Below are 23,953 nucleotides of genomic sequence, written 5' to 3'. Positions count from 1 at the left end.
AGGAGGGACCCGTGTGACTGCATTCAGGGGCTTAGACCCTTTCCCAGGAAAGCTGTGCTGGAGGAAGGGTTGGGGGAGACCTTCTCAAGGGGAAGTATCTTCTGTTCACCTACAAAGGACAAAGGGGCAGAGTGGGGCAAAAGGAATCTGGGCAAGGTTCTCTGAGGGCAGTGAGGAGGCCATTTCCAGGGGCAGCTGTGTGTGGAGAGAGGGGGCAAAAGGAAAAGATGCCAGTAACACTGGAAAAATCGAGAGCCCCCATCTCTGCTGCCCATCCCCAGCTGAAGTCCTCTGGCTCTTCACGCCAGACCAGCAGCCTCAACCTGAATATGTGCCCCACAAAACTGGGGCACAGATGGCATGAACCCCATTGGAGTCGACTTCTTCTTTATAGCTGCTTCTGGCCGAGGGTCTTGTGATCTGGATTATGGCCAAAGTGCCCACTCCTACCAGCCTGGGCTTCCCCCAGTCCTGCTTCCAAAGCACAGCCAGCAACATTCCCTACATTCCAGTGATGGTTTCAGGGGCAGCCGTATGGGGGAAGGTAAGAGAGAGAATTACAAAGAGGGCACAAATATTGTAGGCAAGGGCCAAGGGGACCAGTCAATGTCCTCACAGCAAAGTGCGGTGCCACCTCGTGGCCACTCCTGGGTTCCCTTCTGGTCCAGCAACTTGGACTTCCCAGGATCAGAGGGGAGGGAACCCAGGTGAGGGAAAACACTTCCTTTTAGGAAACGAAGCCTTTCCATCAGTGGAAGCCACTCAAAAAAAGAGGCAACAGACGCCAAGGTTTGCCCATTTTTATTTTTTATAAAACAAGCTACAAATAGTCTCCCTCCCTCCTCACAAAGGAAAACCACACAACACAGCCTACACACATGTGAGAGAGAGGACGCCTGGGGGAGACTCTGAATTTCTACGAGGAGGCACCTTCTCTGTGTTCACATGCTTCCTCCAAGCCAGAGAAGGGGGCTGGGGTCTCCTGGAAGGTCCATCCAGCTCCTGCACGCTGAGGTCCTGGTCCAGGCTAATGGGTGAGGGCTCCCTTTCCACCTTACGTGTTGGGACGGGGCCACCGGTCACTGCTGAAACAACCTCTAGGACTTTCACCAGGATAGCAAGAACCTTCAGATCATGTCCTGAGAAGGCCACCTTCCTCCCCCCGGGGCACTCCCCCGAGCAGGGCCTTGAGTGGGCCAAGGCCTCCCAGGTCCAAAATGGGATACACAGTCTGCCAAGGCGGATGCACATATAGGAATTCTGGAATGGGATACGAGATGAGGGCACATTCCCAAAAGAAATCTGATAAGGACACCAGCCCTGGGCTACCCGCCCACCCTCGCTGCCACCACAGCTGCTTGTGGGAAGAGGTACCAAGTGCCACTGTCGCCCTCTGTCTGAAGGCTGTCTGAAGGGCCATGGTCACCTGGGCAGGGGAAGCCGCGTGTCTGACCCACAGGCTTGGCCGCCCACACTGGAACCCTGGTAAAAGGTCTGCGGAAAGCTTGGCCTGGATCTCCCCATAGCTGGTTATTATCCCTGCACTTCGAGGGGAGGCAGAAATGTGAGGCCCAAGATCACTTTTGCTTCTGGGATTGGCCTCAAGCCTGGAAGCCCTTAAGAAGCTTTGAGGGAAGAGGAAGAACCTCAGTCTTGGGATTAAAACAATAAAACCATTTAGTTACCAACAAGGTGACCAACCCAACTCCTCCCTCAGGCTCATGCTGACCACTGAGGACGGCAGGGGAGACAGGCGAGGGGAGGTGAACCCCTCTGACCAGGCTGCGCTGGGAGAGCTGCTCTGGAAGCCTCCTTTGTGAGTTTGCAGGAGGTGAGGAGGCCTCCTGTTGGCACCGCCCTCACCAATGCAGGCTTTCTGTCCTCTTCCCTCCACTGCTTAAATGGTAAACATCTACTACATAAAGGCCCCACTGTGTGTCTCTTTCGTCTTTGCCTCCCCTCTCATGCTCTACATGGAGTAGATGCTAAACATGGGTGAGAACGTTTCAACGGACCTAACGCGAATCTTCTGGGGAAAACGTGCTGAGGGGGTCACTAGGATGCTGGTGGACCCACAGGTTCTGGGCCACCTGGGGTCTGGATAGCAGGAACACATGGGCATGGGAGAGCTGATGTCCATGCTGGCTGTTGCCCTGCCTCCAAGGGCAACTCCCATCTCTCCCCAACCCAACCTCCCTTGAGAAGGCCAACCAAGTGACTTGCCAGCCCTCACAGTTATGGCATGAGGCAGTACCCTCCTCCCACCGGAAAAGAACAGCTGGAGTCTGCAATATAATCACAGGGCTCCCATCTATATGCACACAGGGGTCAGTCTCCAAATGGAATCCAAGTGGGCGGGGGATAGAGTCCCGGGTTCTAGAAAGCCGGGCCATGTGCCCAGAGCCCCCGCAACCCACAGCAGGGAGACGGAGGGGAATTAACAAACAGCAATGCGAAAGCCTGTACAAAAGAACTATACAATTTACATATATATTTATATACAGTATATAAATCTCTTTCTTCTCAGTCCCAACAACACCCTCCCTCCCAAAAAAAAGCCCTAAAAGTTGTCAGTAGCAGATCCAAAAACTTAAAATAAGAGAGAGAATAAACAGTCTTTCTTCCCTTTCCTTTTCCCACTGTGGTATGAGATACTGGTGTTTTAAAATGAAACCAAAAAGAAAACACGCAAATAAGAGTTATTAAAAGTGCAAACACGGTGGGCACCACTTATGTTACATGGGATGTGGCCGGGCTGTGGGCAACGTCGAGGGTTAGGTGTCTGATGATCATCCTGCCTCCCTGGTCTCTCCACCTGCCCTTTGGTTTTCTGCTCCTTAGACGAGGCGTCCTATTGGGAAGAGGAGGTATAAGCAAGAGGAAGTTAGAGTGGGGTTTATAAGAAATCCACCTACACATAACAGTTTCCTCACAAGAGCAGCCTTTTTCACCCGCTGTTAGCTATTGGGCTGGGCAGGACACGAGTAGCCCAGACTTGCAGATAAGCCTATGTTTTACCAGCCCATCCTTTGCCACCATGAGCCATCACAATGGCACCCGAAACAAGTTGGGCTCTCTCCCCAGAGAGAGAGCTAGGCTTTGCCTCGTAAGCACAGTTGGGATTGTACACTCTGTACAACCCATACTCCTCCTAGATGCCAGCCCTTCATCTTGGGGCTGGGGCAGAAGTGGCAGGTGCTTGTTTATAGGTGTAGATGGCAGGATCCTCACAGCACTAACTAATCTTTCTCTTGTGTCCTCAGCAAAAAAATCAAAAACGGGAGCCTAAGTTTCTTGGCCAATCCCTCCACTCCTGCTGCACTACCAAAGCTGCATTAGGGGACCCACAAAGGGTACCCTAGAAAGAAGGCAAGTTACTGAATGGGTTTGTGCCTGCTCATTGTCCCTGGGGGAAGCTGCCAAGACTGCCACCCACAACAAATAGGCATATTTGACACTCGAATGACCTTGACCCAGAGAACTTGAAGAGCTCCTTTTATATCTGGGTCCCTGTCTCCTCTAACTCCCAAAATGAAGAATAGACTTGAGAAAGAGCCAGAGTTGTGTGGCCATGCTTTCTGTTCTGTGGGCGTCGCTGGCCCTGTTCTGCCTGGTGAGCCCATTGCTGGCTAACAGCTTTAAACAAAGTCCCTTCTCCATAAGGCCAGGCCCCCACTGGGTGTCTCTTTGGAATCCTCTCAGCTATTAGCTAAGAAAGGCTTTGATGCTGATGGATATTTGCATAACCTTTGTGGGTCCTGCTTCTCAGAATGTCAGAGGTGGAAGGAATCTTAGCCATGATCTGGTCCAGTCCCTTCACTTAACAAATCTGGAAACTGAGACTCAGGCAGTTGAGTGACTTAACCAAGGCCCAAGGCTTGTTCTGCTAACACCCACTCCACTTCATAGGGTGCTCATCAATTTTGGAGACTTCTGCAGGGCTCAGGTCTCCCAAAGGAGGAGTGGGGAGCTGAGAGACAAGCACACCAAGAGCTGGGCCAGCTCCCATGACCTCTGGAGGCGATGTGACTTTGTGCATGCCCCTTAACCCCTCTGGGTTGATCTACAGATTGGGAATTTGGACCACAGCTGCTCTGCCTCTCTCATAGGATTGCCTTGAGGATCCGCCGAATTCATGGAGGCAGAGAAGCGGCTTTGAGGAGTATAAAGTACTGTGGGAATCCAAGCCCACCCACTGGTCACATGAACCCACAGATCAATGTCCCCCCACTTATGCTAACATCCCTTAAAACCTGAGGAGGAGAGACAGAAACAAACTGGGAAAGACAGAGCGACAAGCGCAAGGCAGGCAGGTGGGAAGTGGCAGAGCCGGGTTGCCTGGCTCCCAATCCCAGCTTTCCCTTGCTCCACCAGCAGCTGCTGCTCTCAGTGGTGAGCGGAAAGGTGTGCATACAGAAAGAGGGGCCGCCTGCCGTCCTGCCACCATGCTGACGGTGACGGTTCTCAGAGAGAACATGCACAGCAGTGGTAACTAGCTCTCACCTGTGAAGGTCACTGAGCTGATCCTTTTGCCTAAGTCACGTCACTTGATCCTCATAGCAACCGTGCATGATAGTTATAAAAGGATAAAGTTATCCCCATTTTATGATGATGTAACTGAGGCTTGGAGATGGTACAGCTTTTCTGTGGTGAAGCAATCTCAGACCCGCCTATCTGCTTCCAGAACCATGCTTCTACCCACCAAGGAGGGCAGTGGAGAGGGAAAGCCTGAACCCGGGCCAGGCGGCATCCTGGGGCATTTCAAAGGAAGAGCTGGCATTTTTTTTAAATGGAGGGACTAGTCTCCACCCTGCCTGCCTCACAGGATGGTGACAATAATCCTGAGGAAGATGCTTTGCAAACTGGGAAGGACCAGTTAAGAAAGAGGCACAGCCCTCAGAATGTCTGGCCTTTTCCTGCTGTGCAGAGAATTCAGCTCCCCAGCGAGGAGCTGGTTGGTAAAAACACCTGTGTGCATAAGGCATTTCCAAAAACTTCAGTCCCTCAGACTCAAAGCTCCACTCACCCCCAACCTCCCTGTCCTTCCTCATCCCCTACCATGCCCCAGCCGGCATGCAAGCCCCTCTCGGCCCACCAGAGGGCACCGCATGATACCAGATGACCAACGCATCAGCTCCATTCCCTGCGTACCATTTACCCAAGTGGCTTTTCTGCCGCTCCCCAGAGCAGAGGGACTGAGAGCGGCCGCCTTGGTCCGTGGGTGTGTTCCTGTACTACTACTAATTTCTTTCATACATTCACCATGAACCAAGTACTGAGCTAAGTTCTTCACATGCACCATCTTGTTATATCTTCACATCAAATCTGTGAGGTGGAGACTATTGTCTCTATTTTGCAGATGAAGAAATTGAGGCTCAGAGAGTCTAGGTAACTTGCCAAAGATTACAGAGCTAGTAAGTGGCAGAGCTGGGTGCTTCCTTCAGGTCCTGTGCATCAGCCGGGATTGGCAGACACCTGGTGCCTGGCAAGGCTTCAGAGGAAGGCTAGGGAGGCTCCCAGAGCTCTGTGGACCTGAGGTCCCCACACTCGGCATAGACCAGAGCTAGCAGGACAGGAAGGCAACTGAGGGCAGAGTCACTATAGACTTCTGTGATTCCATCCTCACGGAGCCCAGAAGTGCTTCCGGAGGCCTGGGGTCTACACTACTACTAGGTGGTTTCTTTCCAGTATAGGTCCTCTACCTGTGCACAGATTCCAAGTGTGTCAAAGTGTGATGTCACCTCAAGGGGCAACCCCCTCATCCATACATTCAACCATTTGACAAGGATCTAATGGATTGCTCCTAGGTGCCATGTACTGTGCTAGAGGTTAGAATTAAGAGGACACAGTCCTGGCTTCAAGGGAGAATCAGAGAAGTAAACTGCAATGCAGCATGATAAGAGCTACTGACAGGCAATAATCTTGTGAAGAAGAATAGTAATATTGAACTTCTATTGAGTTCTTTCCATGTCAGAGGCACCATGATAAATACTTTCACTTATTGTCCCATAGAATCATCATAATAGCCCTATTAGGTAGATACTATGGTTATTCCCATTTTACAGATGAAGAAACTGAAACTCAGAATGGTGGAGTGAAAGAGCTAGTCTGTGGCAGAGGCAGAGTTTGAACCACGACACTGCACTGTGTCTTCTAGGAACACAGAGAAGCATCTTCAACAGACCGGAATGCCCAGAGTGATGACGTCACTTACCCACAGTCACATACCCCAGAATCAGGGCCAGAATCCAGCGATGGAGGGGGCAGATATTGAGACTGGGTACCTTGTGGTAACTCAGCCACTTCCCATGCTACCCTTTGGGTTTACATTGTCAATCAAGGGTTAGAACAAGGAGAAGCCCTGATGTCTTCTCCCTAGTCAATCTCAGCTTTTCTAAAGCTCCTGTTCAAAATTAGAATTCAGATGGAATTAATTCCATTCCATTTCAAATGTCAGCATCACCCAAATCGGTATCTTCAACCTAGACCCTTCACTTGCACACAGACCCACTCATCTTTCAGGTGCATCCAACTTGACATGTCCAACCATACTCGTCGTCTTCCCCTGTTCCCCCCTACGCCTAGTCTGCTCTTCCTTCCATGTTGCCCATCAGTGACTGCCCACCCTCCAGCTGCCCAAATCAACCTTAATCCCTATATCCACTCAACCACCAAGTCCTGCAGTTTTACTTCCCCTGCTTTTCGAATCCACCCTTCTCTTTATCTCCACTGTGTCTTTCATAACTCAGGCCTCCATCACCTCCTGCCTGGACTATGCCTGAGTACTGTGCCTTGTTCATCTCCAATCCCTTTCCCACACTGAAGCCAGAATAATTTCTTTAAGCAAAGCTGACCCTGTTCTTTCTCTCACTGACTCTGTTCCATACCTTTCCACTGCCCTTATAAAGTCGAAACTCTTTCTCCTTGCCTCCTGCCGCCTCCCCTCTCCCACCACCTTCAGATTTGCATTTCATACACAGTAACATCTTCCAGGTCCTCTAAAACTGTTTCTTCACCTCTATACCTTCATTTGCCTCAATTTAGAACATTCTTCTGTCCCCTCCCCTCTCTGCTTGGCCATCTTCTTAGGTGTGTGGCCCTGGGTGAGTGGCCTCTCACTCTGGGCACTCCCATGAGGATGCTTCTCCATGCTCCCACAGGACACAGGGCAATGTCATGGTTCAGACTCTGCCCCTGCCACATCCTTCCTTAGGTATTGGTTTAGACCAAGGGTTGGCACACTTATCTGTAAAGGACTAGATGGTAACTATTTTAGGCTTTGTGGGCCATGTACAGTCTCTGTCATACATTCTTGTTTTCTGAAAATTATATCCTTTTACAAATACAAAAACCATTCTTAGCTCACAGGCCAAAGCAAAACAGGCCACGGACTAGATTGGGCCCCTGGGCCATGGTTTGCTGACCCCTGGTTTAGATATCACTTCCTTCAGGAAGTTTTCCAAGGCAGTCTGCCCCTGAGCTGATTGAGGTGCCCTCCATATGTTCCTGTAGTACTCTGCCCTTGCTATACTGTGATGGAGATGATTAGGTGTTCACCAGAATCCATGCTCTCCTCCCCTTCCTGGGCTCCCAGCCTTCCTTACTGTTGGGTGTGGTCTGGTGACTGAGTTCCGGCCAGTGAAATCTGAGAGGTAATGTGCACCACTTCCAGGACTGGCCCACAGAACTCCCCCACAGGCACTGCTCCATGCTTTACTCCATCTGCCTGGCTGGGGATGGAAATGACCCCCAGAGTGACCTTGGGAACCACACAATGAAGATGGCAGAGTCATTCTCAGCCTGGTTCTCAGAGTGACTGCAATCCCCAGTCCTACTCCTTTCCCTACATACACACACACACATACATACATCATGACCTAGAATCAAGCTGAACTATTACATGGGAAATACAAAAAAAGGTCCGCTGTGTTGAGCCATTATAAGCGTGGGTCTACTTGTCACTGCAGCCTGGGCCTATCCTCATACACTCTCATAGCATTATCACACTGTATGTAAATGCTTTAATATGGTCTCCTCGGTAGACTGTGTAAGGATAGGGACCTTACCTGTAAATTCACCCACTCTGTCAGGCATCTAGCATGAAGCACAACATACTCCCAGTAAATAGTTGAATAAATGAGTACCTGGGATCTCATCCACTGGGGGAGCCTTTGGTCCCTGTGCCTGGAGGGGGAAAGTAATGGAAGGCCAGGAGCACAGGGGTGAGCACTCACCTTCTTTGCTAACACCTAGGCAGCCCTTCAGCTCAGGCAGCGAGATGACCTTGTCCTTGTTCAGGTCACAGTAGTCAGTGAAACGCCGGGCACATTTCTTGGGCTTGGCTTTCTTCTTCACATAGCGCTTGAAAGGCTTCATCTCTCGCTTGTTAATGTCGTTGCTGCTGTTGCTGTCCAGCTGGCTGAAGTACCAGTGGACCACTCGTTCCTCCAGGGTGTGGCTGGGGTCTGGCTCTGAGAACCTGGGCCACAGGCAGACACCCCGACCCCAGAGAACACTGCTCAGGATCCTGCAGGAACCATCAGCCCCACTGCGATTCGCTTCCTTGTGGTCAGATGCCAGAGTACTCATGCGGGGCTGCTGGCAGCCAGGTAGAAATGGCTCCTCCAAGCTAAAGACCTCCCAGACCTGCTCAGCCTGCAGCAGAATCAAGCTATCCTCAACTGGAGCCTAAAGACTGGAAGATTCATTTCTTGGGGGTCCCCAAGTGGGTGACCCTTATTACATGAACCTCCTCACCCTTTACCATAGCCAGGAATGTTCTCGTCCAAGATGGGTGCTCAAGACATATTGGCTGGATTTAATTCACCTAAGAAAACCAGAGGTGGGATCCAAATTGTCTTCCTCCTGGCCTAGTGTTCACTGCCAGATAAGCTGCTCTTCACACAGGAACGTGTACACCCAAACGAACGTGACTATGAGAAAGGATGCTGTGAGTGTGCACCACGCACCGAGCACCAGGCCAGGTCCTGGGAGGCTTCCAAAGTGAGAGGCACAGCCCCTGGCCTCAAGCTGCCCACTGTCTCAGTGACACAGAGCCAAAAACGTGAAATTAACCAGTGACAATTCAATGAGGTGTGAGGCTCCCATGGTCTGCCACTGTTGGGTACCAAGTGCAGTAGGACAGAGAGAAGAAGGCAATTGGGATGGACACAAACAGAGGTCCTAAAACTGGCAAGTCTCAGACCTAGTGGGCTGAGTCTCTCCAGGCCGGGGTTTTAGGTCAGGAGGTCTAGGGTGGGCCCAGGAAGCCACGTGTTATCTAGAACCCCCAGGGGATTTGGCTGAGAAGCATTGGACTAGAGTAACCAAGAATGCTTCCTGGTGTCAAGACACACAGTAATGAGCATGTCTAACACAGCCCATGGGTATGTGGTGACCACATAGTGATGACGTGTACGTGTGAGATTGTACACATGGCCTACCCAACCATTTTATTTACTTATTTACTTACTTATTTACTTATCCCATCTTTTCCCAAAAAGGATTCAGCACGCTAGCTAATATTCAAGACTTTTAAAGCCAATGATGGATCTACTCCAGAGGGGGTGACTGGGGTCTGACCAGAGCGGAGCCACAGGAATGCCATGGCTCCTGCTCCCAGGGCTTGGCACAGAGCCAATGTGGTCCAGGCCCTTGTGTTCAAATTCCTGGGCACTCTCCTTTCATGGGGGGAATAAGACTGAGGTTGGGAGTTTCATACATTCAAATACTTAGTCTGCAGGGCACTGGGATCCCCCATGTGACCATGATGGGTCAGAGGCAGGGGGAAGAGTGGCTCACGGTTCCACAGGGATCCTAGACCAGGGGTTCAGGGCCTACCGGCACATTCTGGAGCTGTACCTGGCAAGAAAAATATTCTAGGCACTTGCCAATCCCTTGGGGTTCTTCCCTGGGGTTTGCCAAGTTTTCCAGAGGGGCAGGGGACCACTCCTGACCCCTCCCCTCCCCACTCCCAAGTGACTTCAACGTTTAGGGAAAAATAAGTTTCATTACCCAAAAAAGCCAGGCATTCCTGCTAAAGGCCCATTTCTAACTAAGTGGACTGCAGTCTTGGGCAGGCCCCCCGAGGGCACCCAGGACTGATTCCAAGAGAGTGCAATTAGTGGATCTGCCAGCGGGACCTCAGCCTGACAGCTTTAACACAGGGAGTACCTGGGCAAGGTGTGAGGGACTGGCTGCCCCTGGCTCTTTGGGAATCTGCTTAGTCTGCCATGGAAACCAGGCTCTTTGTAATAAGCATGGAGTTATTCAGCGTGGAGCTCAGATTTCTGTCTCTGCCAGTACATGGTATTTCCTCTATTTTACCTGCATCATTCACTCCCAAGCGTGCCCTGCAGGGCATACCAGGTGGTCAGTAGAAAATCTCTACCAGGATGCTCGTGGCACAGGAGGAAGGGTGGCCAGCTCCCTCTGGGAGCACCCTGCCCACCTCTGCCTTCCCCTAAACGCAATGGAGGACCCAGGCTGAGGAGAAGAGCCAGGAGGAGCCCCAAGGGAGGTGGTCCAGCCATTCCCACCAGAGGCTTTTTAAGGGGGCCGGGGAGACCCCTCTGCCAGAGGACCATGAGAGGCCCAGGCAAAAGCAGCTCTTCCTTTAACCTTTAGGCTCAGCATAGCGTAATGTCTACCTAGAGGCTGGAATAATAAAGCCTCAGTCGCTGAGACAGGAAGGGATGAGGTCATCCCACCCAGACGCCCTGCCACAGAAGGCTCGCTGCCTCCAGCATGTGTTGCCGGGGCTCCTGTCTGTCCAGTGCTGAGCGACTGCATTGATGCAGCTCCCTGCACTTTCCTTAGGGTTGGTTTGAAGCAAGAAGCAGCTCTTCCCCCTACTTGCCGACCTCTAAGAGTTTCCTCCCATGCCGGAGAGGAACTGTCATTTGGCTCCTCCTCCCTTTTCCCTGCCTTTCTTCTGACTCTCCCTTCCTGTTCTGTCTCTCTTGTCTAGAGAACCATGTTCCTGCCCTCCTCACCCCCAGCAGGACCTTGCAGCTCCAAGCAGCCATGACTACTGACTTCTGGCCTTCTCCCACCCTCCTCCTGACCCAATCCCTGAGGCTCCAGAGACACCTCCCCAGGAGAGGTCCTCCAAGGCCCCTCCAGGCAGTGCCTCTGGCTCCCTATAACACTGCCACAACTCACAGCCCGCCCTGTGGAGCCAGAGGGTCCTGCCTCTTCCCCCCCTCTTCCCCAGCTAGTGTAGGGCTCTCTGTTCCAAACTCCTCTGACCTCCAGAAACCCACGTGCCCCACCCAAATACTAGAGCCCAGCTCCACACGTGATGCTGGCAGTGCCACGGGCCTACTTTGGAACCCAACATGTCCAAGCCAAGCTCCAAGTAAAGTTAAAGCAAGAATTTCTTAGCTTTGGGGGATCGTGGACCCTCCTGAGAACCTAAACAGGCTATAGTCCCTCTCTCTAGAATAATGCAAACACACACAGAACTCTACATTTTTTGGGGGGTTAATGGGCTCCCTAAACCTCATCCAAGGTCCATGGACTCAGACGAAGAACCCTTGATCTAGAGGAGACTCCAGCCATGGCCCCAGAAGAAGGTTTAAGCATGAACCTTCTGGAAGAAGATGCCGTGAGACAAAGACAGTAACAGGGAGGTGTTTGGGAGTAGTTTCCATATTTCTAACAAAACATAGTAGAAAAAAGAAAACTCCTGAAGGTATCTGGTTTAAAACTCTGTAAATCAGGTTTCTGGCTTGGCAACAACCTTAAGTCTCAGAGCTACCAAGCTTCATAAAGATCTAGTTAAGACAGATATATCAGGAGTCCTGGTTTAGCCAAAGGCCAGCTGTGGGCACATAACAAAGAAGACACAAGAGGCCTCTGTTAACTCAGGAAAACCTAAGACTTTCCCAGGGAAGCACTGGACAGGGAGGGGCAGGAGGGCCTCCCCCAGAGTTTCCAGGAACCTCTCAAGCAGTCTTTGCTGGAGTCATTCCATCATAGTTAGATTTCCCACAATTTACCCCTGATCTCAAAGCCATACCCCACTAACCCTTCCAGCTCTGACAGCTTTCTAGAAGTATCCTTTAAAAACATTGGTAACTTGCATTCCCAGCTCTAGGCTAACACTGGCATCAAACTTCTAACCTCTCTCTCATACAAACGCCCACTGGAGATGAGGACTGCTGGAATTCAAAGCCGCTCATCAGACAAGGGCTGGGGACCCTACAGGAGAAGGTGCAATGGTTCCTTAAGATCACTTGACAGTGACTGGCTGGTCTATGCGATGGGCCTCCCTACAGGTAAAGTTCTGCTTCTACTAAAAGGGCTCATGCAGTATGTAGAGCATCCAAGTTTTCTCAGATATGGTGTGAAAAGTCACACGCAAATGATAGCAAATTCCAGAATCTGGAAGACCATGTTTCGGTTGTTTTGGTGGGTGTCCTGTTGACTCCTGTCACCAGGGATGAGGAAACCGACTAGAGCCAGGTCCCTCCCTGGACCCGCCCCCCTGAGTCTTCTCCCGCATTAAGAGGTGGCAGGTGCCGCCCTTCTCCTACAGCACTTTCAGTTTTGATTCTGTAGCTTCAGCCTCGCCAGGCCTTGGCTGCAATGCACAGTTGGAGAGCCAGCCTCATTTACCACAAGGAAACTTGCTTTGGCCAAGATCTTGGGCCCAGTTCTGCTGTCCCAAGCAGTTTTAAAGAAGGTGAGATGGAAAGGCCTGGAAGCACTAGCCAAGCCAAGCAGACCAACTGAGCCCCATCTGGAGTTGGGTCCAGGCCCCACCAGCTGTGCAGGCTGCTGGGGCTGGGAAATGCCAAGTCAGCCACATTCCAGCCTGGTCCACGCAAGGCCATCAACAAGTAACCACACTGGGCAGGAAGGAGGAAGCCACAATATAGACAGTTTCTCCTTGGGGGACCATGTCAGGGGCCAGGAAGCTCACACAGCCCATCCCACCTCCCCTCAAAGTTGACTTTCTCTAGAGCCAGGTGGAAAAAGGAGAGAACTTCCCGGCTCGAGAAGACTCTGCCAGCAAGGATCTCAGAACTCTTCCCTGGGGACTGATAAATGCTAATGGGGGCCATGGGAGGGCTGATCTAAGGAGCGGGGGGCTCTCCCTTCTGGAGCCTTGGAGATAATCCAGTCATCCAACAAACCTTCACTGAGAACAGCTATCATCCGATGAAACTTGCAGGCTGCCCCTTCCTATGAACTAGCCATAGATGTTTCCATGGACACCCCATTCTATTTTGCCTATTTTTAGATTTGCGCCACGCTGCTTTTGCCCTCTAAATCAGGCTAGGAGGCCAGAAAAGGAAGTAGACATCTCCCTCTCCACTCCCTGCATCTAACAAGGCCTCCAATCCTATCAATTCCATGACCAAGGCTTCAGTAAACCCTCCCTTCCCCCGTAGCTTTAGTCCATCTTTCCCCACCTTTCACTCTGGCGACTGCTGTAACCTTCCCGCGCCATCTTGCTCCCCTCCCATCCAGCTTCCCTAAGGCCATCAGGACGATTCTTCAGAAATGCCCATCTAATCACGTGGCTCCCTGCTGCCCTCTTTGGCATGAATCACAAGGCCCAGCATGATCCGGGCTCTGCCCAACTCTGCAGCGTCATCTCCTGCCTGTCCACAGCCTGACTCCCAAATTTAAACCAGACTTCTTACAAATTCTTCCACAGGCCCTACCTCGTTTATATCTCACTACCCCTAGCGCCCCTCTGCTGAGATGCCCTCTCCTCTGGTCCTTCTAGGTCAGGGCATTTTCCCATTCGTAAGTGAAGATGTGGATCAAATGTGACCTTCCATGTAAAGCCTTCCCTCACACGCCTGCCATCCCCTGAGTCCTGCAGCACTTTATCTGCCTCCATTATCACACTGACTTTATAGCACAATCACGGGATTATATATCTCTTCTTCCAGGAGCTCCTCCAGGCCAGGAACTATGTCCTTGTCCCCGTATATCCCCAGAACTCAGCCCAGAGCTTACACCAGGGGAGGGTGGAAATATAGAGTTCATACAAAGCCAAAATCCATGCCTGATAGATGCTGAGTTGGTGGGAAGGAGGCGCCCCACTCTGCATTGCCCAGGCCTCCTCCCTGTCCCTTTTCCCCACTGTCTCTGTGTGGGACTATTTCCCACTGGCTTCAGCTGATGTCCAGCTTTAATTGCCAGACCCTGAGAGGATGCAGGAGGGATCAGCTGTGGCTTCCTCGACCCCATGCCTGCAACCCCAACTGTGCCTGAGTTCAGAGCCAAAGCCAAAACCCAGGAAGCCTGGATTCCCTAGTTCCTGTCATCAGCTTCGCTCCAGATGTGCTGCCCAACCTCCAACTGCCCTGTGCCTTCACTCTTCCATCGTAGAGGAGTGGCTGGCCAGGGTCTGTCCACATGGCACCCCAAGTCCCTCGGGCCCAGCCAGGGAGCTGTAGGGCCCTGGTGACAAATCAGCACCATGGTGAACTTGACAGCTGGATTTGGCCTCATATTTAGCCTTGCAGTAGTTGGTGGACCCTCTGATGTGTGTCAAGATGAAGATGCTTTATCAAGACATCCCTTTCTGCATCAGACAGGGATCCACACATCCTTCTAGCTGTTTATTAATTCAACAAATACTTGATGAGCACTCACTATGTGCCAGGCTCTATTCTGAGTGTTGGGAGTACAGCAGGGAAGAAGGCAGAAAATACTGCTTCTCTTAGGGAACTTAAATTTTCATTGAGTGGGGTGAGACAGACAATAAATACACAAACCAGCAAAACATCAGATAGCGATAAGTGCGAGGCTGAGAATTAAAGAGGTGTTGTGAGGGACAGTGACAGAGCAGCTCCTTCGGATTGGATGGTGTCTGAGAAAGTGACATTTACATGGACAAGCAGGGCCAATCATGGGAAGATGGGGGATCATGGCGCTTCTTTGTCACCAGGGCCCTACAGCTCCAGGCTGAAGGAGTGACTGGTGTGGAGGCCCTGGGCCAGGCAAGATCTTGGTCCGTGTGAGGAACTGAGGAGGACCAGCGGCTAGAGCATAATGATGGGAGGGATATCAGAGGGGGCGCGAGGCCAGCAAGGCCATCCTGCAGGGCCAGTTCAGGTCAAAGGTAGGGCTTGTCTAAACACAATGGGAAGATCGGGGAGGCCTTTAAACCCAGTAAAAACTGGTAACCCTGGCCGGCTACCTCGCGGTATAACTGCTTCTCTCTCTTCCAGCATTCCCCCTCCCCCTTCCTTGATTTCTAACCTATTTCTCAGCTCACTTTGTCTGTCATAGGATTACAAGTCCAGCCTCTGGGCAACACAACTACCAAATGCAGTTCAAACCTTTCATTCTCATCAAAACCAAACAGTCAAGCTAATATGAGCTTAAAATGAAAAATGTGCTTGGGAAAGAATATTTTTTTAAACTTCTCCCAACTCCACATGATACTTAAAAGAGAGGCTTTTGGAAGAAAAAAAATCCTTTCCTAAAGACACACTGGTATTAAAAACATTTATAAACTTCTTAGTTTTTATTTTCTGTGACAATCCCGTCAGCCTATGGTTCAAGGGCAAGGTGTCGATCCCACTGCCCCTGGCCGTGGGGCCCAGCTGTGCTCTCGGCCCTGCCAGTCCACTGCCTGCTGGCAGGACTCAGCCAGGTTGGCACCCTCAGCCTGCATGGAGCGGGGGCCACCCAGAGCCCGAAGGCTGGGCTCCCACGGAAGTACATGGGATGGAGCTGGAAGTCTTATCTCCTTAGGACTGAAGGGCAAGCGCCAGGCAGGCCCCCCTCCCCGCAGTGGGCAGTGGCTGGTCAGAGCCAGCAGCTCTCGGGCAGCTGTGGGCAGGAAGCGCCCAGAGCTGGAATTTTTAAGCCCATGTCCCCTCCTCTTTTCTTTTTTCCCTCTCTTGTAATAAGCATAAATTTCTCATATCCATTTTTGCATGAAACAGATATTTTTTCAGATTCTGAGCACAAACAACAGAAAGGGATATAATACTGAGTATTTCAAAATTCACCCCTCCCCTCTTCTTGGAGATATGGACACAGCCCTCTCCGTGTAGACACCCAGCTGCTGAGCACCGTGGGCGCCTCCAAGCAGTTCACGTCTGCGGCTTACCGGCCCATCTCCAGCTCCTCAGACTTAATGCTGTGCGCCTCCTGGTGGGCGGGGGAGGGGGGGGCGGGGGGGGGGCGGCCTGGCTCCACCCACGGGTGAGCAAAAACAGAGCCAGGGCCAGAGACCAGCCTCAGGGCTCACAGGACCATGGGAGTGCTGGGAGCAGGCGCCCTGGACAAGCAGTGTCCAAGAGTGGCAACCATGAGGGAGCCCCTGCACGCACTTGGATGTGACATAAAACTGGGTTTTCAGGACAGCAGCCTCGTCTGCCTCAGGATGCAGAACCGCTGACAGCTGTGCTCAGAGTCCTGGTTTCCTACACCAGACACACACCCTGTGGTCCCGCTGAGCGCCACAGCTCGGGCCCTTTTCCGGGCCTGGGGGCCTGGGCCTGTCATCGTGGTGGCACTCTTTGCCTTGTTGACAACAGCTCTGCCTCTGGGCAGATGCGAGGGGACCAGACCCCCTCCTTGGTGAGCCACATAAGCTCAGAGGCAGGCTGCCCATCGCTGCCCATCCCAGCCACGCACATGGTACTTCCTCTGCTGGGCTGCTGCAGGAGCCCAAACACCCCTGACCACAGGGCCCCTGCTCCGCCTCCCCCTCATCCTGGCAAGCACATCTCACAGGCCCTTTGGGACCTGCTTGCTGCCCGCCTCTTCTGTCTCATCTACGACCACTCTCACCTCCTCCTCATCCTCCTCACCCCATCCACCTCAGCTGAGCCAGACTGAACTACTGTCGTGCACTTTCTTGAAGTCATAATATTCTTTCCTTTTCCTGGAATGGCTTTCCTTCTTTTACTGGCTAAGTCCTACCCAGGTTCAAAACTCGACTCAGTTATCCCTCCTCCAGCGAGCCTTCTCTGACTCCTCTAGACTAAGGTAGCCAATCCTTCTCTGTTTTTCCACCCCCGGTCCAGCATTTGTCACACAGTTTGTAATTATCTATCTACAGCCGAGAATCCCCAGTAGGCTGCATTCTTTGAAGGCAGGAACATGCCTTATATCCCCGGATTCCCAGTCCTTCGCCCAGTGCTTGGGACACCATGGTGCAAGAGGTACTGAGCAAATGGATGGACGGATGCAGGTATGCATGCTCCAACCAACTGACCTAATGGGCCCAAATAGTGACCGCTGGTGATGCTGGTCACTGGGGAGCACGTGCATTTTGTCCTCATGTCAGGACTACCTTGGCCAGTATACAGCTCCTGACCTAAGCTGCATCTGGCTATGAGAGTGTCCAATCGCACTGCCCAGAGCCCCACGGGACTCTCAGGAAGCCAAAAGGCACATGGCTCCTGGCTTCTCAGAAGAGAAGAAAACCACCAAGTGCTTTCTGCTCCCTCCCTGCCCTGCTTGTCCCCACCATGTGCTCATCCCCCTTCCTGCCATTCAGGACTCTCACTCCAAAGCATCCCCTTTGAGACTAAAGTTCTGGAAGTCTCCAGACACCCCTGGACTTGCCTGTAATCAGGTAACTACAAGCTGGAGACAGGCAACTCCCAAAGGCGGGGGGGAGGAGGGGCAGGGAGATTTGGGGCAGAAGGTGGGACAAAGCCATAGCTACATGGTTTCAGGAAAAGGATCGACTCCCAGCCTTGCCCTCCCTGACTGTTCCCCACTCTCCCAGCCTTCCACAGCATCTGAAAAGTCAGAGTCTCCACATTCCCTGCTGGGCCTGAGTCCTGCTCACATTCTCACCTGCCGCCTCCAGTGGGTGTTGCTGAGTTGATGGCCTGCACCATGTCGGTGGTGAGGGCATCCAGTAGGCTGGTGATAAATTCCATTTTTTTCCCTTCTGGACAGCCTGAAAAATAAAGGGAGATTTGAAGGCAGATGCCAGGTAAATAATCAAGTAAACTTCCTCAAGTACCATTTCCCAAACTCTCCAAGTCCTCCTCATCCAACCAACTCCACCTGGGGAATTGTTTACTGCTCAGATGATTCTCATAACCCTCCACAGCTCCTCCACCTGCAGCCCACAAGGGGCCATCAGACCAAATGGATAACAATGCTTTCAATTTTCTTCCATTCCACCAATTTTTGCTGAGTATCACCTCAGCATTCTGGTAAATGTTAGGGTCCTTATCCTCATGAGTTCACAATCTACTTGGGAACTCAAGCTACTTCCGGCATAGAATGACCAGGCACTCCTACTAGAGTGTGAAAATGCTCCTCTAGAGCAAAGGACCAGGTGCGAAGGGGCACAAGGGCTGGAGAAAACCCCCAATAGTCAAAGTTGACTCAAGTGGACCCACCAGCTTATCCGAGGACCTCTGCTTTCTTTCACTTCTCTCCTCCTCTCATTAAATCTCCCTTATAGATACCATCAACTCCTCTGTTTCTCTTTTCCTCCACTGCACTCTTCCAGCAAAGCCCCAAGCACAGATGAACCACCTCACAGATACACCTTTTCCTAGTCTACCCCCATGAGGTTCAGCATTGCTGGTGTAAACACCACCACACAAGTGGATAAATTCATGATAGCTAGCACCAAGTGGGCCCTCACGACCCACCATTCTCCTCTCTGCAGCAACAATTCCATTCTCTTCTGTCCCCAAACTCTCTAGGTCTCTGGTGAAATGCTCCCTTCTCAGAGAAGCCGGACTCTGAAGCAGATGCTCCCTGTCCTCCTCACAGCACCTTGCTCTTTCCTCTCAGAAGACCTGTCGCCACGGTTCATATACGTCTGTGTTCACTTACTTGTGCACCATCTCCCCTCCTATGTGAGCCTCGTGTCAGTTTTGATCCCTAGACTACACCCGGTGCCTGGCACAGAGTTGAATCTCAATTCACATTTGTTGAAGGGATGGCTAGAAGGAGATACCCCGGTGCCACGACTCCATCCTCTGACAGGGTGATTCCTACAAACCTTGGAAACCCCCTGACTTTCAGGAGCCTCTGTCTTCAGCTCTCACTTGGAGTCCTGGTGGGGAAAGGGAAGGCGGGCCCAGCTCCTACCAGCATTGACCCAAGTTTGTGCTGATTAAAACAACCATGTCCCAAGCCACTGATAGTTGGTAATCTTCTTATAACTCACAGGCAAAGAACACTATAAATCCATAAGGGAACCCAGCACAGCAGCCATTTAGAGGTCCTGGGCCCCTTACCTGTGTGTCTGGTGTCACCCTGGTGATGGTCCTGGGCCACCAGGGATCAGTGCAAAAGCACTCTGCAGGGCAGGCAACAGACACTGCCACGCCCCTCAGGACAGCCCCTCTCCATGAGCTGTCTTCTCTTCGTAGCCTCGGGAAAAAGCGTTCCCAGCCCCCAGAACACTGTCCCAATCATGGGCAGATAGAGAAAGAACGCAGAACTGCAGGGATAGGATTTTAACCAAGGACTACATTTTAAAGATAAAAGGTAAGAGCAAGGAGAGAAACAATGCACTCAAGGGCACAGGACTAATTAGGGACAAATCCCAGACTGGGTGCAGATCCCACAGCTCCTGGCTCCACACGCCTGTGATGGAAACAGACCCAGAGGAAGGAGCTGCTTCTACATGATGATGGGGTGGAGGAACAGAAAGAGGTGAAGACCCAGCAAGGGGCAGTGTTGTTTCCCACCTGGCAGCTCCCTGTCCTTGAAGGGGTCATCCACCTCCGCACTCTTGGCCCTGGCGTCGCTCTCACAATTGGGCATCACGTAGCTGGGAAGAGACAGACACCAGGGGTGAGAAGGGACTGCGAACTGAGCTGACTGCGGCCACTACTGCCAACAATGATCTGTGTTGTCACTAAGCCTCGAGCTCCCAGGGCTGGCAGCAAAATATCTCCTACACTGTCCAGCAGCTACAAGGCAACCCCAGAATCAACGTTCGCAAGGAGACATGCACCAGCATGTCATTTTAATCACTCAAGCAGAACGATGTCACCTTACGTCTGTACACAGGATCTTTTCGATCCTTAGAACCCAGTGACTCAGGCAGAGCAATCACCTTCTCATCAGCGAGCCAAGGTTCAGAGAGGTTACCTATTTTTCCAAGGTCAGCCAGCTGGAAGGAAATACCAGAATCCAGCACCCAGGTCTTTCTACCAGAACCTCATCTGCCCATGAATGAAAACGTTGCTCTCCCAGTGCCTTGACTGGCACAGTAAAGCCAGGAGATGGGAGGGACCAGCCTCACAGGAAGCTGCTTCTTGCCCCAGGGTCCACCTGAGGGGCAGGACAGGTGCTGAGGGGCTTACCGTGTGGAGGTCCCAGGCAATGGGCGCCCTGTGTCCACCAGCACACACCAGCAGTAGCCAGTGGACTGGTGGCACTGCACTGGCTTATAGAGCCCCCCAGGGGCACACTCAGGGATAACGATGCCCTCACGGGGATTCTGCTGCGCCTCTTCCAGGGCACTCTGCCTCTCCTGGTCACATGAGTGGACTTTCTCTGCAAGAGAAGATGCAGCCTGGGGTAACTATCACTCTGGTGACTTATCATTGCCGCATTCCATGCAAGGACTCAACCTGGCTCCAAGGAACAGAAGGTCTGGCTGGTGAATGGCCGAGGACAGCTGTGTCTCCTGTGCTGCCCTTGGTGAGGGACAGAAGGCCCAGAGCCTCCTGCGGGCCTCTCTGCTGCCAGGATTCATCAGCATTCACAGCCAGTAGGTTCCACTGCAGCAACATGCCAGCCAGGGACTCCATGGCCACTCCTTATCAGAGCAGGGGTTTGCTCCGGGGCTGAAATTTCCCAGCAGTTCTCTGAGAGGTCAGGGAGCCTGACCGTCTGCGAGCTGACAAGCTGATGCAGGAAGCCTGCGCGTGGACACCCTCCCAAGCCCAGACACAGCAGGGCAGAGCCACGGCCACCAGCCTCAGCAGGAGGGATGCTCAGGGCCCAAGAGGAGCAGGACCAAGGCCCAATCCTGCTCCTTCCAACCCTCCAACAGAGCGGGGCAAAGTAGGTTGAATGGACTTGAGCCCATTACACAACACTGATTTCATCTACTAGGAGACAGCACACAGGAAGGTGTCTGCATGCCGTGGCCTCAGGAAACGTGTGAACATGTCTGAACAGCCAAACCTGGTTTCCCCGGGGCCAGGCCCAGGCTGAGGTGGTGTGGGTGCCCCACGCCAGGGCTGGCTGGCCCGGGGACCTCAGACCTACACGGCCCCTGACCTGAAAATTCTACCCACTCAACCTGCCTGGTTCCCATTTCTTGCTTTGTTGTTGTTGTATTTTATTTATTTTTCAATTATTAAAAATAAATAGCATTGGTTTTCTTTTCCTGTCATAAAGAAAATTTTGAAAAACCATAATCTCAGCAAAGTTAGACACTGCTTCCCCAGGCCTTTTGTTATACACATGTGCACATGCAAATACACACACACACACACACACACCTACTGGGGTTTTTTTAAACAATAAAAAGGATCATATCATAAACCTGCACTCTTACTTTTTTATCTACTTTTTAATCTATTTATTTATTTACTTTATTATTATTTTTTTCATGAACATTATTCCACAACTTTTCTCCTAAAGAAGATGACAGGAATACATGTTTGGGCATCCCAAGAAACTCTCACAGCGTGTTACAAAGGTACCATTCTTAGAGCCAGGAACTTGGTATCAGCAACCTGCAGCCTCATGCTGCTCACTGAACAAGAGCACAAATGATCACAATTACACTTCATCGTAACGGAGCCAAGCCCTTTGAAATGAATGAGACACACATCAACGGTACAGATGTTTAAACAAACTGTAGGAGTACTGTAGGTGTACACAGAGACATGAAGCAGTGTGACGCCGTCTCAAGGAGGAGTCAGATGATGGGGAAAGGATTCTTCGTCTCACTCCTAGGAAAAATGCAGAAAAGCAAGAGCCCAGTGATTCTCACCCCAGGGGGAGGGGAATATCTCCTTAGGGGCATAAAAATATCTGAGGGTCAGGAGGTGGGTATGCATGGCATATTCACTATTAAAATATAATTTTGAATTTGGGAGGGCCGGCTCCATGGCCAAGTGGTTAAGTTCGCACACTCTGCTTAGGCAGCCCAGAGTTTGACGATTCGGATCCCAGGCACAGACCTATGTACTGCTTATCAAGCCATGCTGTGGCAGGCATCCCACATATAAAGTAGAAGATGGGCCCGGATGTTAGCTCAGGGCCCGTCTTCCTCAGCAAAAATGAGGAGGACTGGCGGTGGATGTCAGCTCAGGGCAAATCTTCCTCAAAAAAAAAAAAAAAAGTATATATAAATATATACAATTTTGAATTTGGAAAATGAAAAAGAAATACTATTGTTTTCATAATGCAGACACAGCAAAGCTAAACAGAATCTCCTTGGCCAGAGGAATATGAGTTTAAAACAGTTGACAGACATTAGACTAGGGATTCTGAACTGGATTATAACTACCACCAGAACAGCCCCTACAAGCAGCTTAGGAAAGAGACAGAAGCTGATTGTCGAGAGGGGGCCTTTGTGAAACTGGGCTTGAAGACCCAGGGTTCGACTGGAGCCCCTGGCTGTGATGGAGCCATGGCACCTTCTAGGGGATTATGCAAGAGTTTTTCAACAGCTCCCCAGGCCCCAATTTGGTAGCCTTATTTTCCTACCTCATATTTCATGCCATGAAAAAGGCAACAGAGGAGCAAAAGCAAAGGAAAAGAGTTTTTTTTACTGGCACCACGTTTGAGTAACAACCTCTGACAGAGGCTTTAAATCAAGATCCTCCAGGCCGATATTCTAAAGCCATAAATCAGACTGAAAGCCAGAGGCAAAGAGACGGGGGAGGAAGCTTCCCGGGGCAGAGAGAACGATGTACCTGCCTTCATACCACTGGGGATCCTGAAACTGCGGAGGTATGGAGAGGAGCAATCTAAGAAGAGGGGGACCCCACGGTCTGGGGGCTGTCGACAGATTCCCGGAAATCCTTAAAGGCTATTCTGAAAAGTTTACAGCCAGCTTCCACAGAGGCTGCACCTAGTTCTATGGAGAATAAAAACCATACAAATGATGCGGTTCGCTAATTTGTGGGGCAGCGTGGAATTAGAGAGAAGGCTAAATCCAGGGTTTATTGCTTTTTTATTTATTTGTTTATTACTTTATGACAGTCCCTACAAGTCCAGGTGCCCCTCTAAGAGAGAGACAGGAATGGTTTATAATAACAGCACTAACCATTAGTGAAGAGTACACAGAGAGTTTGTCTTCCAACAGGAAGAAAATCTCCCTTAAAATCCTCTTTATACTAAAAATAGTCAAAGCAAATATGCTTTGAGTACTACGTGCCAGGCAATAGACTAAGGGCTTTACTGCCTAATCTCTTTGTCAGTGTGAGGTGGGCATCGATATTACGTCCCTTTTGTAGACAAGGAAGCTGAGCTTGGAGGGGTTCATGAAACTTCCCAAGTTCACTCAGCACAGAGAAAGGAGGGCTGGGACCCCAGCCAAAGGCTCCCAACGGTCAGGCCTGTCTTGCTAAATTCTAGGCAGACATTACTGCCTCTAATCATTTGCTCTTGGGAAAAAATACATGTATTTTTATGATGTGAAGTTCTTCCAGGTCAGTCCCTTTGCAGACGACCCTAAATATACTGCCTTCAAAACCAAGTGCGGAAAAACACATACTTGCCCATTGGACACAGCACAGCTCCTTCCAAAGCAGCAATTTTTATCAGTTTGCGCACACTACAAATCTTGTACCCAAGTATTTTTCCCTCTTCGCGTCTGAACTGGAAAACTCAAAGCCAAATTTGTAACTCGCCCACCACTACAGAATGGTGAAATGAATAATAGCTATTAATAGTTATGAATAATAGCCAATCTGAGCATTCACCATGTGCCACGCTTGGTACTGAGCACTTTACTTGTACTAACTCACTTCAAACTCATCACAGATAGGTGATATTATTTAGATAAGATAGGTGT

At 51.1% G+C, this 23,953-nt stretch overlaps 1 protein-coding gene across 6 annotated transcripts in view; it reads right to left on the bottom strand.

The window, feature by feature from the left end:
• Positions 1–784: 784 nt before the first annotated feature.
• The window catches only part of SMOC1 (SPARC related modular calcium binding 1), a 144,051-nt gene continuing 120,882 nt past the window's right edge, over positions 785–23,953 (bottom strand). For all 6 annotated transcript variants that reach the window (XM_070249491.1, XM_070249490.1, XM_023627996.2 and 3 more), the window contains exons 8-12: positions 20,277–20,469; positions 19,656–19,738; positions 17,791–17,896; positions 8,235–8,479; positions 785–2,851 (exon numbers count right to left, since the gene is read on the bottom strand). In XM_070249491.1, coding sequence (XP_070105592.1) covers positions 2,838–2,851; positions 8,235–8,479; positions 17,791–17,896; positions 19,656–19,738; positions 20,277–20,469 — 641 coding nt within the window. In that variant the 3' untranslated portion in view covers positions 785–2,837. The remainder of the gene's footprint in view (positions 2,852–8,234; positions 8,480–17,790; positions 17,897–19,655; positions 19,739–20,276; positions 20,470–23,953) is intronic.

This window comes from Equus caballus, chromosome 24, assembly GCF_041296265.1.
Source record: "Equus caballus isolate H_3958 breed thoroughbred chromosome 24, TB-T2T, whole genome shotgun sequence".
Classification (NCBI taxonomy): Eukaryota; Metazoa; Chordata; class Mammalia; order Perissodactyla; family Equidae; genus Equus; species Equus caballus.
This window is presented reverse-complemented; position numbering and strand designations above follow the sequence as displayed.